Source organism: Musca domestica, unplaced genomic scaffold (genome assembly GCF_030504385.1).
Source record: "Musca domestica strain aabys unplaced genomic scaffold, Musca_domestica.polishedcontigs.V.1.1 210, whole genome shotgun sequence".
Taxonomy (NCBI): domain Eukaryota; kingdom Metazoa; phylum Arthropoda; class Insecta; order Diptera; family Muscidae; genus Musca; species Musca domestica.
In genome coordinates this window covers 691,641-708,104 of record NW_026712259.1, presented here as the reverse complement: position 1 = coordinate 708,104, position 16,464 = coordinate 691,641, and the positions used below count along the sequence as shown (strand labels likewise).

At 35.1% G+C, this 16,464-nt stretch overlaps 1 protein-coding gene and 1 pseudogene across 1 annotated transcript; both read right to left on the bottom strand.

Moving 5' to 3' along the window:
* Positions 1 to 816: 816 nt before the first annotated feature.
* LOC131802534 (ribose-phosphate pyrophosphokinase 1-like) lies at positions 817 to 2,070 on the bottom strand. The gene has a single exon (XM_059122862.1). It carries the CDS (start codon positions 1,878 to 1,880, stop codon positions 954 to 956), a length of 927 nt encoding a protein of 308 aa, XP_058978845.1. The 5' UTR covers positions 1,881 to 2,070; the 3' UTR covers positions 817 to 953.
* A 12,598-nt stretch (positions 2,071 to 14,668) lies between these two features.
* LOC131802532 (ribose-phosphate pyrophosphokinase 1-like) lies at positions 14,669 to 15,950 on the bottom strand (annotated as a pseudogene).
* Positions 15,951 to 16,464: the final 514 nt, after the last annotated feature.

The window sequence follows — 16,464 nt, the reverse complement described above, 5'->3', positions numbered from 1 at the left end:
TTTTGAATTGTAATTAACTATAACACTTTTAAGCCTATGTAAATAGCTTACTATGATTTTGGAATAGAAAAAAAAAAACATTTTCTGCCTAAAAGTAAATGTTTTGTTTCTTTCATGAAGCAAATCAAAAAAGTCGGTAAAATTTTATTAATAAAAGTGCGAAATATTTTCAAAATTTTGGGCAACTTTGATACAAGTTTCTTTGAAGATCTTTTTTATTTGATTACTTATAGTGAAATCTGATGAAGGATATCATAATCGTAGACGTTATGCTTCTAAAATGATGCTTTGTATTTGCGAAGTCGTCAAAATACAGAGTATAGTATTTATTGGATCTAATATAAGTACGTCGAAAAGTTACAAATGGAATGAAAAGTTAATACAACAACCAATTTTATTATTTGATGTTTTACATTATTAGGTGTAGCATCAGATGTTGAAGATGATGCAGATCAGATAATTAACTGTACTTTTTTCAGGCTCTCTCAGAGCACGCAACGAAGACGGTGAAAAATTTGGCATTCTACATTCTACAAAAAGGACGCACATTTTTATTTACGAATTCTATTAGTTGACGCATTTTAGAGAGATTTTCTTCGTTGTCTATAATAAGAAAATAGAATGAAATAAAATCCTATTACCATTTTTTACTTTAATTTATAATTTAATTTTAATACCTCCCCATGAAGTAGACAACCATTAAAATAAAAAGATCGTAATCAAGAATTTATATTTCATTTATTATATAAAAATATCATATTTTTTATAATTAAAAACATTTCATTTAAGAAATACATAATCGTCGAACGACAATGTCAAATGGGAAACCAAAATTTATTTTTGTTATTCTTTTAAAATTGTTGTATGAAGAAAAAAGAAGATTGTACAAAGATAGTATGAACAGTAGTATTTATGTATAAAGTATTATGATTAATATAAAAAATTTAACATATTTAAAAATATGGAACATTTGAGAAGAGATAAGAAACACTTTCGCCGTTATGTGTTCTTCTAACGGCTTCGGCAAACATCATAGAGACATCAATGCACTGTATTTTGGGACAATCTCTCATATGGCCATCCTGGGGAATAGTATTTGTAACAACCACAGCCTCAAAGCAGGCATTGTTTATGCGAGAAATCGCTGGTCCAGAAAATATACCATGTGTCAAAATAGCATAAACCTTTGTAGCACCTGCTTCCACCAAACGATCGGCAGCATGAACAATTGTACCGCATGTATCGGCCATATCATCGACCAATACAGCAATTTTATCTTTGACCTCACCGACAAGCACCATCGAAGCAACTTCATTGGCCTTCTTGCGTTCTTTGTGAATCAGTGCGAATTCAACGTTCAAACGATCAGCGATGGACGTCACACGTTTAGCCCCACCAGCATCAGGTGAGACAATAATGGAATTCTTCCATTCTGTAATATTTTCTTTGATCCATTTTAGAACGGCTGGTTCAGCAAAAAGATTGTCCACGGGAATATCAAAGAAACCTTGAATTTGAGATGCATGCAAGTCCATAGTAATAATGTGATCTGCTCCGGAAATTGGGGCGCGACTCATATCTTTTTTATCTTGGCGAGCATATGGGAAACAAGGAATCACAGCTGTTACACGGGATGCTGATGCGATCTTGCAGGCATTGATCATGATCAGTAATTCCATCAAGTTGTCATTAATCTCACCGGAACCAGATTGTACAATGTACACATCTTCACCGCGCACAGACTCACCAATTTCGACACATGTTTCCAAGTTGCTGAATTTATTGGTGACCACTTTGCCCAAATCGATACCCAAACGGTCGACAATCCTTTGAGCCAGATGTGGATGCGAAGTACCCGAAAACACTTTAATGGTTGCCATTCTTGTTTCTCCAATTTGCAGATTTTGTGCGTAGCGAAGTGTCAGATTGAACTGAGAAATGTGAGGTCTTTTATTGGTATTTCGAGGAACTACAAACGGAATGACATGGTTATAGCATGATGGAGGGTATTCGAAATAATATTGGTAGTTATATGAATTTAATGCGTTGTTTAACTTTCCACCACCTTTTTTATGTTATAGGTTTCAAATCTATAAAGAAACATGAGCACGAAAACTGTGTGGTGAAAAACAACAGCGCATCTTTTGGTTAACCAATTTCAAGGAGTGGTGACTTAAAAAATGCATTTTATTCATATTACTACCAATATTATTTCGAATATCCTACATCATGCTATAACCTTTGTCATTCCGTTTGTAGACCCTCGAAATACCTATGCAATAAGGCCAAAATTACAATAAAAAAATTACTGTGAAACTCACGTAAAATTTACCTTTACAATCTTTATATTTCAGCTGCTTTTTGAAAATAACTCCAATATGAGCAATTAAAAACGATAGTACAATCTCTGAAACTTTAGTAACTGGTAATCAGTTACTGAGGGCTGAAAGTATGTTACATTCTAAACAAAATCGTTGTTATGCCTTATACGTTTTACGAAATCAATAAATAAGACAAATATTTGTTAAGCTGGCCTCAGACACACCAACAGTTGGCCCTACTTGTGACAAGTTGGTACAACTATTGGTGCGTTTGGGGGCTAGTTGTACAACTTTTTCGAAAGTTGGTTGAAGTTGGTTGGAAATATCAAAAATTTTTGATAATTTCGTAAGTTGGGCCAACTGTTGGTGCGTGCGAGGGCAAGTTGTACCAACTTCAGTGTTTTCTTCATTTATGTCTTGACTTTGGTGAAGCAGCACATACATAAGCTGAGCGCTGAGCGCAAGAAGAGAAACGAAAACAAAACAAACAAAGTAGCGCAAGAGCATCCGAGTTCATGTTGGCGCTTCAAAAATACTTTGTAAATGAAAAGTTGGTACGTGCGAGGAGACCGACCAACTTTTTCATACAACTTAAAAGTGACAAGTTGGGCCAACTGTTGGTGTGTCTGAGGCCAGCTTTAAATCGAATATAATAAAAGCGAGATTTATTTTAAATAATTCATTATTTTTTGTGGAAATTTCAAATGAAAAATTGATCTGGAATATTTCTTTTCTGATACTTCTCCCAACAAAGACAAAAGTATTAAGGATTTTTACTGAAAAAAAAAAACAAAAAACGCAAACACATAATTTTTTCTTGCAATCAATTTTGAATTGTAATTAACAAAACAGTGTTGACTTGTTTGTTCGGGATATCATTGTATTTTGTTGTAGCAAAATGGCCCTTTATTGTTGTTTTTATAAAAACGCAGTTTGTTTATTAGTGGGGAACGATGATAATGTTTACCGATGATAGGCAGGGAATACCTAGTTTTTGGAAAGATCAACCAATCCTCATCAGTTCCCTTGTTTTTTGTCTGTGATATTCCCTCAGAAGTTATTTTAAAAATAGCAGAAGTAATTTAAAAAAATTCTATGACAATTTTTTACCCAAGTGACAAGTGCGTAAGCCCAATAGAAGAGGAATCAAAGAATTACATTAAAGCAAAATTCTTTTAGTTAATCTTCTAATTCTTACAACCGCACTTCTAAACATTTTCATCTTTCTCAACTTGTTGTGCTTTCGTTTTATATGAACGAAGTAGCATAACCATATATGTTGGTTTTGTCCGTTTTGTTTTTTCTCTTTCCAAAACCTAGGTATACCCGTCATTGCCCCCTGATAAACATTATCATCGTTTCCCGCTAATAAACAAACTTTGTTTTTATAAAAACATCAAACAATTCAAAATTGATTGCAAGAAAAAATTATGCGTTTGCGTTTTTTGTTTTTCGGTAAAAATCCCTAATACTTTTGTCTTTGTTGGGAAAAATAAGAGGAAATATTCCATATCAATTTTTCATTTTTTAATTTCCACAAAAAATAATGAAGTATTTAAAATAAATCTCTCTTTTATTATATTCGATTTAACAAATATTTGTCTTATTCATTGGTTTCGTAAAACGTATAATGTTTAGTTTTGTAGAAACTGTATATGTTGTAAAAATAGTTTGTGTGTTGATTGTTCTTCTTTAAATTCTTATCTCATTTTTATTTGTCTTTTTCGAAGAATATAAATTAGCTAAATAATGAAAACACTTAAGATGCATGTGTTTTCCATATGCTAGGTTTATGGTCTGTAATAAATAATGTAATAAATGTCACGGCCATAAATAGAAGATAAGAAAGGGTCGATCACAAATTAGGTACGTTTCTATATCTCCATATACTAACGCAATAGACGAGTAGTTAAAAGTGATTAGTTTATTCGTTTATTTTTTGAGTGCACATATATTTCGTTAATATGAATTTTGTAGACTTCATTCAACATAAAAGGATGTTGGGCGCATATATTGTGTCACTTTATTTAAAAATGGAAAGAATTGCTCTGTGTGGTGTAACTGAAGAAGCTAGGGAAAAATATACCGAATTAGGTAGTTCCTTTACAGAAGCAAGAAAGGAATATTTAGATAACGAGAGGGAACTTCGTCGTATGAAAAAAATTACATACTCGGATTGCATAGACGCCTTGGGTGTGTGCCATGCTACTAAAGATATCGGGAGAGTTCTAAACGGCATAGGTGTTGTTATGGGCACAACAATGTTTAGATATCGATTATTTAGCTGAGGTGAACAGCTTAAGTTCATCGGAACAGTGTGGAAAAAATGCCATACTGTTCCATTCACAGCCGCCAGAAATTGGGACAACGGTTAAAATTATCGATGCTTTATTTGATTTTTGGGAGGAGATTGGAAGAGGTAATTTCTCAAGAATAGAAAACATCGATACAAAATTTTAAACATTATCGTCACAATACGTGCGGTATTTGGATGTAGTTGGGAAATAGGATGACTACACAAGTCATTACCATTTTCTTAGAATTTGTTACCGCATTGTGAGAAGTGGGAACATTTCAAAAATAGCACCTAAAAAGGTGAACATGAAGAATCATGTTGATAACGTTTCAGGTAGTTTAGGGATACACCAAACAGTATTTGAGGATTTAGAAGCTATCCGAAGAAAAAATGAAAACGTTCGCGTTGATGCTCCACAAGTCGAAGGAAAAATAACGCGTAAAATTAAAATTGAAGAAGGGCTGCCAACAAGGAATATGCTGGAACACAAAAATCTTCTATTTGCTGGTTCTGACAAAGAAGAAAGTGAAATCCGGGCCGGGGATTGTATTGGCGATGGACATAAAGAGAAGATTGATAATTTCCGTCTGGAACGTGCGAAATGGTTCAGAAGGCGTGGTGAAGATATGCCATTAAATTATGGCATGGATTTAAAAATATCCCGGGTATCTGGTCATCGCTGGGGGAGAGATCCAGACTTTAAGTGGTTGGGGGATGTCATGGGTGCAATTACCTAGTTTCAAGTAGCATACTTCGGTGATTATTATTACGTTAGAAATTAATTTTAAAATAAGATATAACTTTAGAACAGTTTTATTCAAGTTTTAATTAAACCATCTTAAACCACCTTAAACCATCGTTTCGTTAATATATATGTTGAACACTTGCATCGCACATATCTACATGCTGGGCCTAAAGTGCTGTTGGCCATATTGCGCCAGAAGATATGGATCGTAAACGCCAGAGAAGTTGTTCGAAAAGTAGTTCGAAATTGCGTTCACTGCTTTCATTACAAGCCAAAATTGTTGGGGCAAATTATGGGTAATTTGCCTGTTGATCGTTTTGGAGCTCATCGTCCATTCCTAGTCACTGGAGTTGATTTTTGTGGTCCATTTATGACATCGTATCGAATTCGTGGAAAGTGACCCTACAAAACATACATCGCTGTTTTTGTTTGCTTCAGTTCTAAAGCAACACATTTGGAACTTGTTTCGGATTTGTCAACAAACAACTTCATAATGTGTCTCAAAAGGTTCGTTGGAAGACGTGGTATTCCCCAAAAGCTCTTTTGCGACAACGCTACCAATTTCGTTGGAGCCCATAATCAGCTCAGAGATATCAAAGAATCGTTTTACAAAGATGAAGTTGTCCAGAAGATGAAGTCTGTTTGCTGCCAAATGGGTCTTCAATTTCATACCCCCTCGTGCCCTACACTTCGGCGGATTGTAAGAGGCTGCCGTTAAACCGACAAAAACGTTGCTCATTAAAAATATTTCTGACGCGTATCTCACATTTGAAGAGTTGCAAACACTCGTTGTTGAAATCGAAGCTATACTGAACTCTCGTCCAATAGCTCCCATGTCCGATGATCCTAATGATGGAGAAGCCTTAATCCCTGGCCACTTCTTAATTTGTTCCTCGATGGTGGCAATACCAGAACCAAATTTAGATGTAACAAAACCATCTTTACTTACACGATGGCAAAAAATCTCATACTTAAAACGACAGTTTTGGAATATGAGGTCCAGAGATTACCTATTGTCGCTCCAACAACGCTCCAAGTGGTTCACCGAATGGAGAAATATCGTTGAAGGCCAACTCGTCGTCGTCCATGAAGACAACACACCCTCTCAACGGTGGCTCTTAGCGCGAATATCCAAATGTATTCCAGGTCGTGATGGCAAAGTACGAGTTGCGAAATTACAAATGAAGAATGGATCCAGTTGTCGGCCAATCCATAAAATGGCCCCTTTACCACACCAAGATGTTTGAACCTTGACGCATCAATGGGCGGAGGATGTTGGAGGAGCATAAATTCATATATTTTATGTGCTTTTCGTCGATTTGTTAATTTTAATTACTTCGAAGTGTTGGGTCATTAATTTCATTGTATTTAATTTAATATTAATTTTATATATTCTTATTTTTGTCGACCCACACTAATGTTCCATATTTCCTAAATTTATTCGTCACAACCTAATGTGTGTATTGTTATCGTTGTTTCGTTTTGTGTTATATGCGTCTCAACGAGAGACAATAACAACAATGCCTACAGTCGTTTAGGCATTTGTCTGTTATTCGTCTTCTTCGTTGGTTTTGTGTTGTGGGTAACAACAACAACACTGTTGTTTGTCAGTTTTGTATGTATGTATAGTAACATACATATTTATAACTGTGGCCCTTTGTTTTGTTTACATTTTGTTTTGTGCGAATTTCATGTTTCACGATTAGTCGTTGTTTGTTTTGAAGTTTCAGAATTTGTTTTGTTCCCCCTTTTTTGTAGCCCTTAAGAAGGGATTAGAAAATAAATAAGTTTAGTTGACATATGACCGGCAAACATATTGAAGCAAAATAAACTTGTAATTAAATTCGAAACCTATAGTGCGTTTTATTTATTAATTCGGGCGCAAAAATAAATAAAACCTTCTGTCATACAACCTTGATTCCGGAAAACTATTTTTTCTTGGAGGACGATCCCGGGACCCCCGATTTTTGACCCGAAAGTCCGGGTTCAAGACCCGGACCCGGTTATGAAAATTCCTATCCAACAAGTGGTCACATGAAGTTGTCACGGTTTGGAATATATAGTCAAATTATCGATTTTTTGGACCCGGATTTTTTATAAAAACTCAAAAAGTCGAAAAAGGTTCCATTATAGGGATCAACAAAGTTGATGCCAAATTATAGCTGACACTCTTACCTTTCCAAAATCCTACAATTTGTGCTAATACCTTTTTCGGGTCCAGAGATATGGGTCTTTCCATTCGCATAACTCAATTCCAAAATGCTACAATTTGTGCTAATACATTTTTCGGGTCCAGAGATATTCTCTTCTGGGTAAATTTAACAGTTGTTATAAGTAGCCGCCTTCGTCCGGGGTTTGAGATTTTCTTCTCTGGGTATTTGCCACACCGGCTAACGCGAACCAAAGTTTTCCAAATTTGATACTTTTGTAAGTCGCCGGCCTTCGGCCGGGGCTTGAGGTTTTCTCCTCAGTGTATGTCCTACACCGCGAACTTGGACTTTCGGGTTAAAAATCGTGGTCCCAGGTCCGTCCCCCAAGAAAAAAGTAGTTTACCCGGAATCAGGGTAAAAATACTTACCTCTGGAAAAAATCGAAGAGTTTTTACTAAACTAGAGTTGTTCCAAAGTATCAGATTAATGGAAGATTTGGTTTGCGCAGCCGGTGAAATTAAAGTTTTGCCCAAGTACCCGAAACCTTTTTGGGGTTTTGATCCACAAACCCGGTACCATAAAATTCCCTTGGAGTTTTCTACAGCCTCCTGGGTGTTGAATGTTTGCAGCAAATTCAGATAAAGTGCTGACTTTGTGTAAATTAAAAATGGAAAATTGATCTGAAATATTTCTTCTATTGATACTGAAAAAAAAAAAAAAAAAAACAAAAAACGCAAACACATAATTTTCCTTTGCAATGAATTTTGAATTGTAATTAACTATAACACTTTTAAGCCTATGTAAATAGCTTACTATGATTTTGGAATAGAAAAAAAAAACATTTTCTGCCTAAAAGAAAATGTTTTGTTTCTTTCATGAAGCAAATCAAAAAAGTCGGTAAAATTTTCTTAATAAAAGTGCGAAATATTTTCAAAATTTTGGGCAACTTTGATACAAGTTTCTTTGAAGATCTTTTTTATTTGATTACTTATAGTGAAATCTGATGAAGGATATCATAATCGTAGACGTTATGCTTCTAAAATGATGCTTTGTATTTGCGAAGTCGTCAAAATACAGAGTATAGTATTTATTGGATCTAATATAAGTACGTCGAAAAGTTACAAATGGAATGAAAAGTTAATACAACAACCAATTTTATTATTTGATGTTTTACATTATTAGGTGTAGCATCAGATGTTGAAGATGATGCAGATCAGATAATTAACTGTACTTTTTTCAGGCTCTCTCAGAGCACGCAACGAAGACGGTGAAAAATTTGGCATTCTACATTCTACAAAAAGGACGCACATTTTTATTTACGAATTCTATTAGTTGACGCATTTTAGAGAGATTTTCTTCGTTGTCTATAATAAGAAAATAGAATGAAATAAAATCCTATTACCATTTTTTACTTAAATTTATTATTTAATTTTAATACCTCCCCATGAAGTAGACAACCATTAAAATAAAAAGATCGTAATCAAGAATTTATATTTCATTTATTATATAAAAATATCATATTTTTTATAATTAAAAACATTTCATTTAAGAAATACATAATCGTCTAACGACAATGTCAAATGGGAAACCAAAATTTATTTTTGTTATTCTTTTAAAATTGTTGTATGAAGAAAAAAGAAGATTGTACAAAGATAGTATGAACAGTAGTATTTATGTATAAAGTATTATGATTAATATAAAAAATTTAACATATTTAAAAATATGGAACATTTGAGAAGAGATAAGAAACACTTTCGCCGTTATGTGTTCTTCTAACGGCTTCGGCAAACATCATAGAGACATCAATGCACTGTATTTTGGGACAATCTCTCATATGGCCATCCTGGGGAATAGTATTTGTAACAACCACAGCCTCAAAGCAGGCATTGTTTATGCGAGAAATCGCTGGTCCAGAAAAGATACCATGTGTCAAAATAGCATAAACCTTTGTAGCACCTGCTTCCACCAAACGATCGGCAGCATGAACAATTGAACAAATATTTGTCTTATTCATTGGTTTCGTAAAACGTATAATGTTTAGTTTTGTAGAAACTGTATATGTTGTAAAAATAGTTTGTGTGTTGATTGTTCTTCTTTAAATTCTTATCTCATTTTTATTTGTCTTTTTCAAAGAATATAAATTAGCTAAATAATGAAAACACTTAAGATGCATGTGTTTTCCATATGCTAGGTTTATGGTCTGTAATAAATAATGTAATAAATGTCACGGCCATAAATAGAAGATAAGAAAGGGGCGATCACAAATTAGGTACGTTTCTATATCTCCATATACTAACGCAATAGACGAGTAGTTAAAAGTGATTAGTTTATTCGTTTATTTTTTGAGTGCACATATATTTCGTTAATATGAATTTTGTAGACTTCATTCAACATAAAAGGATGTTGGGCGCATATATTGTGTCACTTTATTTAAAAATGGAAAGAATTGCTCTGTGTGGTGTAACTGAAGAAGCTAGGGAAAAATGTACCGAATTAGGTAGTTCCTTTACAGAAGCAAGAAAGGAATATTTAGATAACTAGAGGGAACTTCGTCGTATGAAAAAAATTACATACTCGGATTGCATAGACTCCTTGGGTGTGTGCCATGCTACTAAGATATCGGGAGAGTTCTAAACGGCATAGGTGTTGTTATGGGCACAACAATGTTTAGATATCGATTATTTAGCTGAGGTGAACAGCTTAAGTTCATCGGAACAGTGTGGAAAAAATGCCTTACTGTTCCATTCACAGCCGCCAGAAATTGGAACAACGGTTAAAATTATCGATGCTTTATTTGATTTTTGGGAGGAGATTGGAAGAGGTAATTTCTCAAGAATAGAAAACATCGATACAAAATTTCAAACATTATCGTCACAATACGTGCGGTATTTGGATGTAGTTGGGAAATAGGATGACTACACAAGTCATTACCATTTTCTTAGAATTTGTTACCGCATTGTGAGAAGTGGGAACATTTCAAAAATAGCACCTAAAAAGGTGAACATGAAGAATCATGTTGATAACGTTTCAGGTAGTTTAGGGATACACCAAACAGTATTTGAGGATTTAGAAGCTATCCGAAGAAAAAATGAAAACGTTCGCGTTGATGCTCCACAAGTCGAAGGAAAAATAACGCGTAAAATTAAAATTGAAGAAGGGCTGCCAACAAGGAATATGCTGGAACACAAAAATCTTCTATTTGCTGGTTCTGACAAAGAAGAAAGTGAAATCCGGGCCGGGGATTGTATTGGCGATGGACATAAAGAGAAGATTGATAATTTCCGTCTGGAACGTGCGAAATGGTTCAGAAGGCGTGGTGAAGATATGCCATTAAATTATGGCATGGATTTAAAAATATCCCGGGTATCTGGTCATCGCTGGGGGAGAGATCCAGACTTTAAGTGGTTGGGGGATGTCATGGGTGCAATTACCTAGTTTCAAGTAGCATACTTCGGTGATTATTATTACGTTAGAAATTAATTTTAAAATAAGATATAACTTTAGAACAGTTTTATTCAAGTTTTAATTAAACCATCTTAAACCACCTTAAACCATCGTTTCGTTAATATATATGTTGAACACTTGCATCGCACATATCTACATGCTGGGCCTAAAGTGCTGTTGGCCATATTGCGCCAGAAGATATGGATCGTAAACGCCAGAGAAGTTGTTCGAAAAGTAGTTCGAAATTGCGTTCACTGCTTTCATTACAAGCCAAAATTGTTGGGGCAAATTATGGGTAATTTGCCTGTTGATCGTTTTGGAGCTCATCGTCCATTCCTAGTCACTGGAGTTGATTTTTGTGGTCCATTTATGACATCGTATCGAATTCGTGGAAAGTGACCTACAAAACATACATCGCTGTTTTTGTTTGCTTCAGTTCTAAAGCAACACATTTGGAACTTGTTTCGGATTTGTCAACAAACAACTTCATAATGTGTCTCAAAAGGTTCGTTGGAAGACGTTGTATTCCCCAAAAGCTCTTTTGCGACAACGCTACCAATTTCGTTGGAGCCCATAATCAGCTCAGAGATATCAAAGAATCGTTTTACAAAGATGAAGTTGTCCAGAAGATGAAGTCTGTTTGCTGCCAAATGGGTCTTCAATTTCATACCCCCTCGTGCCCTACACTTCGGCGGATTGTAAGAGGCTGCCGTTAAACGGACAAAAACGTTGCTCATTAAAAATATTTCTGACGCGTATCTCACATTTGAAGAGTTGCAAACACTCGTTGTTGAAATCGAAGCTATACTGAACTCTCGTCCAATAGCTCCCATGTCCGATGATCCTAATGATGGAGAAGCCTTAATCCCTGGCCACTTCTTAATTTGTTCCTCGATGGTGGCAATACCAGAACCAAATTTAGATGTAACAAAACCATCTTTACTTACACGATGGCAAAAAATCTCATACTTAAAACGACAGTTTTGGAATATGAGGTCCAGAGATTACCTATTGTCGCTCCAACAACGCTCCAAGTGGTTCACCGAATGGAGAAATATCGTTGAAGGCCAACTCGTCGTCGTCCATGAAGACAACACACCCTCTCAACGGTGGCTCTTAGCGCGAATATCCAAATGTATTCCAGGTCGTGATGGCAAAGTACGAGTTGCGAAATTACAAATGAAGAATGGATCCAGTTGTCGGCCAATCCATAAAATGGCCCCTTTACCACACCAAGATGTTTGAACCTTGACGCATCAATGGGCGGAGGATGTTGGAGGAGCATAAATTCATATATTTTATGTGCTTTTCGTCGATTTGTTAATTTTAATTACTTCGAAGTGTTGGGTCATTCATTTCATTGTATTGTTTAATTTAATATTAATTTTATATATTCTTATTTTTGTCGACCCACACTAATGTTCCATATTTCCTAAATTTATTCGTCACAACCTAATGTGTGTATTGTTATCGTTGTTTCGTTTTGTGTTATATGCGTCTCAACGAGAGACAATAACAACAATGCCTACAGTCGTTTAGGCATTTGTCTGTTATTCGTCTTCTTCGTTGGTTTTGTGTTGTGGGTAACAACAACAACACTGTTGTTTGTCAGTTTTGTATGTATGTATAGTAACATACATATTTATAACTGTGGCCCTTTGTTTTGTTTACATTTTGTTTTGTGCGAATTTCATGTTTCACGATTAGTCGTTGTTTGTTTTGAAGTTTCAGAATTTGTTTTGTTCCCCCTTTTTTGTAGCCCTTAAGAAGGGATTAGAAAATAAATAAGTTTAGTTGACATATGACCGGCAAACATATTGAAGCAAAATAAACTTGTAATTAAATTCGAAACCTATAGTGCGTTTTATTTATTAAATCGGGCGCAAAAATAAATAAAACCTTCTGTCATACAACCTTGATTCCGGAAAACTATTTTTTCTTGGAGAACGATCCCGGGACCCCCGATTTTTGACCCGAAAGTCCGGGTTCAAGACCCGGACCCGGTTATGAAAATTCCTATCCAACAAGTGGTCACATGAAGTTGTCACGGTTTGGAATATATAGTCAAATTATCGATTTTTTGGACCCGGATTTTTTATAAAAACTCAAAAAGTCGAAAAAGGTTCCATTATAGGGATCAACAAAGTTGATGCCAAATTATAGCTGACACTCTTACCTTTCCAAAATCCTACAATTTGTGCTAATACCTTTTTCGGGTCCAGAGATATGGGTCTTTCCATTCGCATAACTCAATTCCAAAATGCTACAATTTGTGCTAATACATTTTTCGGGTCCAGAGATATTCTCTTCTGGGTAAATTTAACAGTTGTTGTAAGTAGCCGCCTTCGTCCGGGGTTTGAGATTTTCTTCTCTGGGTATTTGCCACACCGGCTAACGCGAACCAAAGTTTTCCAAATTTGATACTTTTTGTAAGTCGCCGGCCTTCGGCCGGGGCTTGAGGTTTTCTCCTCAGTGTATGTCCTACACCGCGAACTTGGACTTTCGGGTTAAAAATCGTGGTCCCAGGTCCGTCCCCCAAGAAAAAAGTAGTTTACCCGGAATCAGGGTAAAAATACTTACCTCTGGAAAAAATCGAAGAGTTTTTACTAAACTAGAGTTGTTCCAAAGTATCAGATTAATGGAAGATTTGGTTTGCGCAGCCGGTGAAATTAAAGTTTTGCCCAAGTACCCGAAACCTTTTTGGGGTTTTGATCCACAAACCCGGTACCATAAAATTCCCTTGGAGTTTTCTACAGCCTCCTGGGTGTTGAATGTTTGCAGCAAATTCAGATAAAGTGCTGACTTTGTGTAAATTAAAAATGGAAAATTGATCTGAAATATTTCTTCTATTGATACTGAAAAAAAAAACAAAAAACGCAAACACATAATTTTCCTTTGCAATGAATTTTGAATTGTAATTAACTATAACACTTTTAAGCCTATGTAAATAGCTTACTATGATTTTGGAATAGAAAAAAAACATTTTCTGCCTAAAAGAAAATGTTTTGTTTCTTTCATGAAGCAAATCAAAAAAGTCGGTAAAATTTTCTTAATAAAAGTGCGAAATATTTTCAAAATTTTGGGCAACTTTGATACAAGTTTCTTTGAAGATCTTTTTTATTTGATTACTTATAGTGAAATCTGATGAAGGATATCATAATCGTAGACGTTATGCTTCTAAAATGATGCTTTGTATTTGCGAAGTCGTCAAAATACAGAGTATAGTATTTATTGGATCTAATATAAGTACGTCGAAAAGTTACAAATGGAATGAAAAGTTAATACAACAACCAATTTTATTATTTGATGTTTTACATTATTAGGTGTAGCATCAGATGTTGAAGATGATGCAGATCAGATAATTAACTGTACTTTTTTCAGGCTCTCTCAGAGCACGCAACGAAGACGGTGAAAAATTTGGCATTCTACATTCTACAAAAAGGACGCACATTTTTATTTACGAATTCTATTAGTTGACGCATTTTAGAGAGATTTTCTTCGTTGTCTATAATAAGAAAATAGAATGAAATAAAATCCTATTACCATTTTTTACTTAAATTTATTATTTAATTTTAATACCTCCCCATGAAGTAGACAACCATTAAAATAAAAAGATCGTAATCAAGAATTTATATTTCATTTATTATATAAAAATATCATATTTTTTATAATTAAAAACATTTCATTTAAGAAATACATAATCGTCTAACGACAATGTCAAATGGGAAACCAAAATTTATTTTTGTTATTCTTTTAAAATTGTTGTATGAAGAAAAAAGAAGATTGTACAAAGATAGTATGAACAGTAGTATTTATGTATAAAGTATTATGATTAATATAAAAAATTTAACATATTTAAAAATATGGAACATTTGAGAAGAGATAAGAAACACTTTCGCCGTTATGTGTTCTTCTAACGGCTTCGGCAAACATCATAGAGACATCAATGCACTGTATTTTGGGACAATCTCTCATATGGCCATCCTGGGGAATAGTATTTGTAACAACCACAGCCTCAAAGCAGGCATTGTTTATGCGAGAAATCGCTGGTCCAGAAAATATACCATGTGTCAAAATAGCATAAACCTTTGTAGCACCTGCTTCCACCAAACGATCGGCAGCATGAACAATTGTACCGCATGTATCGGCCATATCATCGACCAATACAGCAATTTTATCTTTGACATCACCGACAAGCACCATCGAAGCAACTTCATTGGCCTTCTTGCGTTCTTTGTGAATCAGTGCGAATTCAACGTTCAAACGATCAGCAATGGACGTCACACGTTTAGCCCCACCAGCATCAGGTGAGACAATAATGGAATTCTTCCATTCTGTAATATTTTCTTTGATCCATTTTAGAACGGCTGGTTCAGCAAAAAGATTGTCCACGGGAATATCAAAGAAACCTTGAATTTGAGATGCATGCAAGTCCATAGTAATAATGTGATCTGCTCCGGCCACTGATAGCATATTTGCAACCAATTTCGCGGAAATTGGGGCGCGACTCATATCTTTTTATCTTGGCGAGCATATGGGAAACAAGGAATCACAGCTGTTACACGGGATGCTGATGCGATCTTGCAGGCATTGATCATGATCAGTAATTCCATCAAGTTGTCATTAATCTCACCGGAACCAGATTGTACAATGTACACATCTTCACCGCGCACAGACTCACCAATTTCGACACATGTTTCCAAGTTGCTGAATTTATTGGTGACCACTTTGCCCAAATCGATACCCAAACGGTCGACAATCCTTTGAGCCAGATGTGGATGCGAAGTACCCGAAAACACTTTAATGGTTGGCATTCTTGTTTCTCCAATTTGCAGATTTTGTGCGTAGCTAAGTGTCAGATTGAACTGAGAAATGTGAGGTCTTTTATTGGTATTTCGAGGAACTACAAACGGAATGACATGGTTATAGCATGATGGAGGGTATTCGAAATAATATTGGTAGTTATATGAATTTAATGCGTTGTTTAACTTTCCACCACCTTTTTTATGTTATAGGTTTCAAATCTATAAAGAAACATGAGCACGAAAACTGTGTGGTGAAAAACAACAGCGCATCTTTTGGTTAACCAATTTCAAGGAGTGGTGACTTAAAAAATGCATTTTATTCATATTACTACCAATATTATTTCGAATATCCTACATCATGCTATAACCTTTGTCATTCCGTTTGTAGACCCTCGAAATACCTATGCAATAAGGCCAAAATTACAATAAAAAAATTACTGTGAAACTCACGTAAAATTTACCTTTCCAATCTTTATATTTCAGCTGCTTTTTGAAAATAACTCCAATATGAGCAATCTCTGAAACTTTAGTAACTGGTAATCAGTTACTGAGGGCTGAAAGTATGTTACATTCTAAACAAAATCGTTGTTATGCCTTATACGTTTTACGAAATCAATAAATAAGACAAATATTTGTTAAGCTGGCCTCAGACACACCAACAGTTGGCCCTACTTGTGACAAGTTGGTACAACTATTGGTGCGT

Coding starts and splice junctions, on each gene's coding strand:
- LOC131802534 (XM_059122862.1), bottom strand. CDS start 1,880: ATGGCAACCATTAAAGTGTTTTCGGGTACTTCGCATCCACATCTGGCT.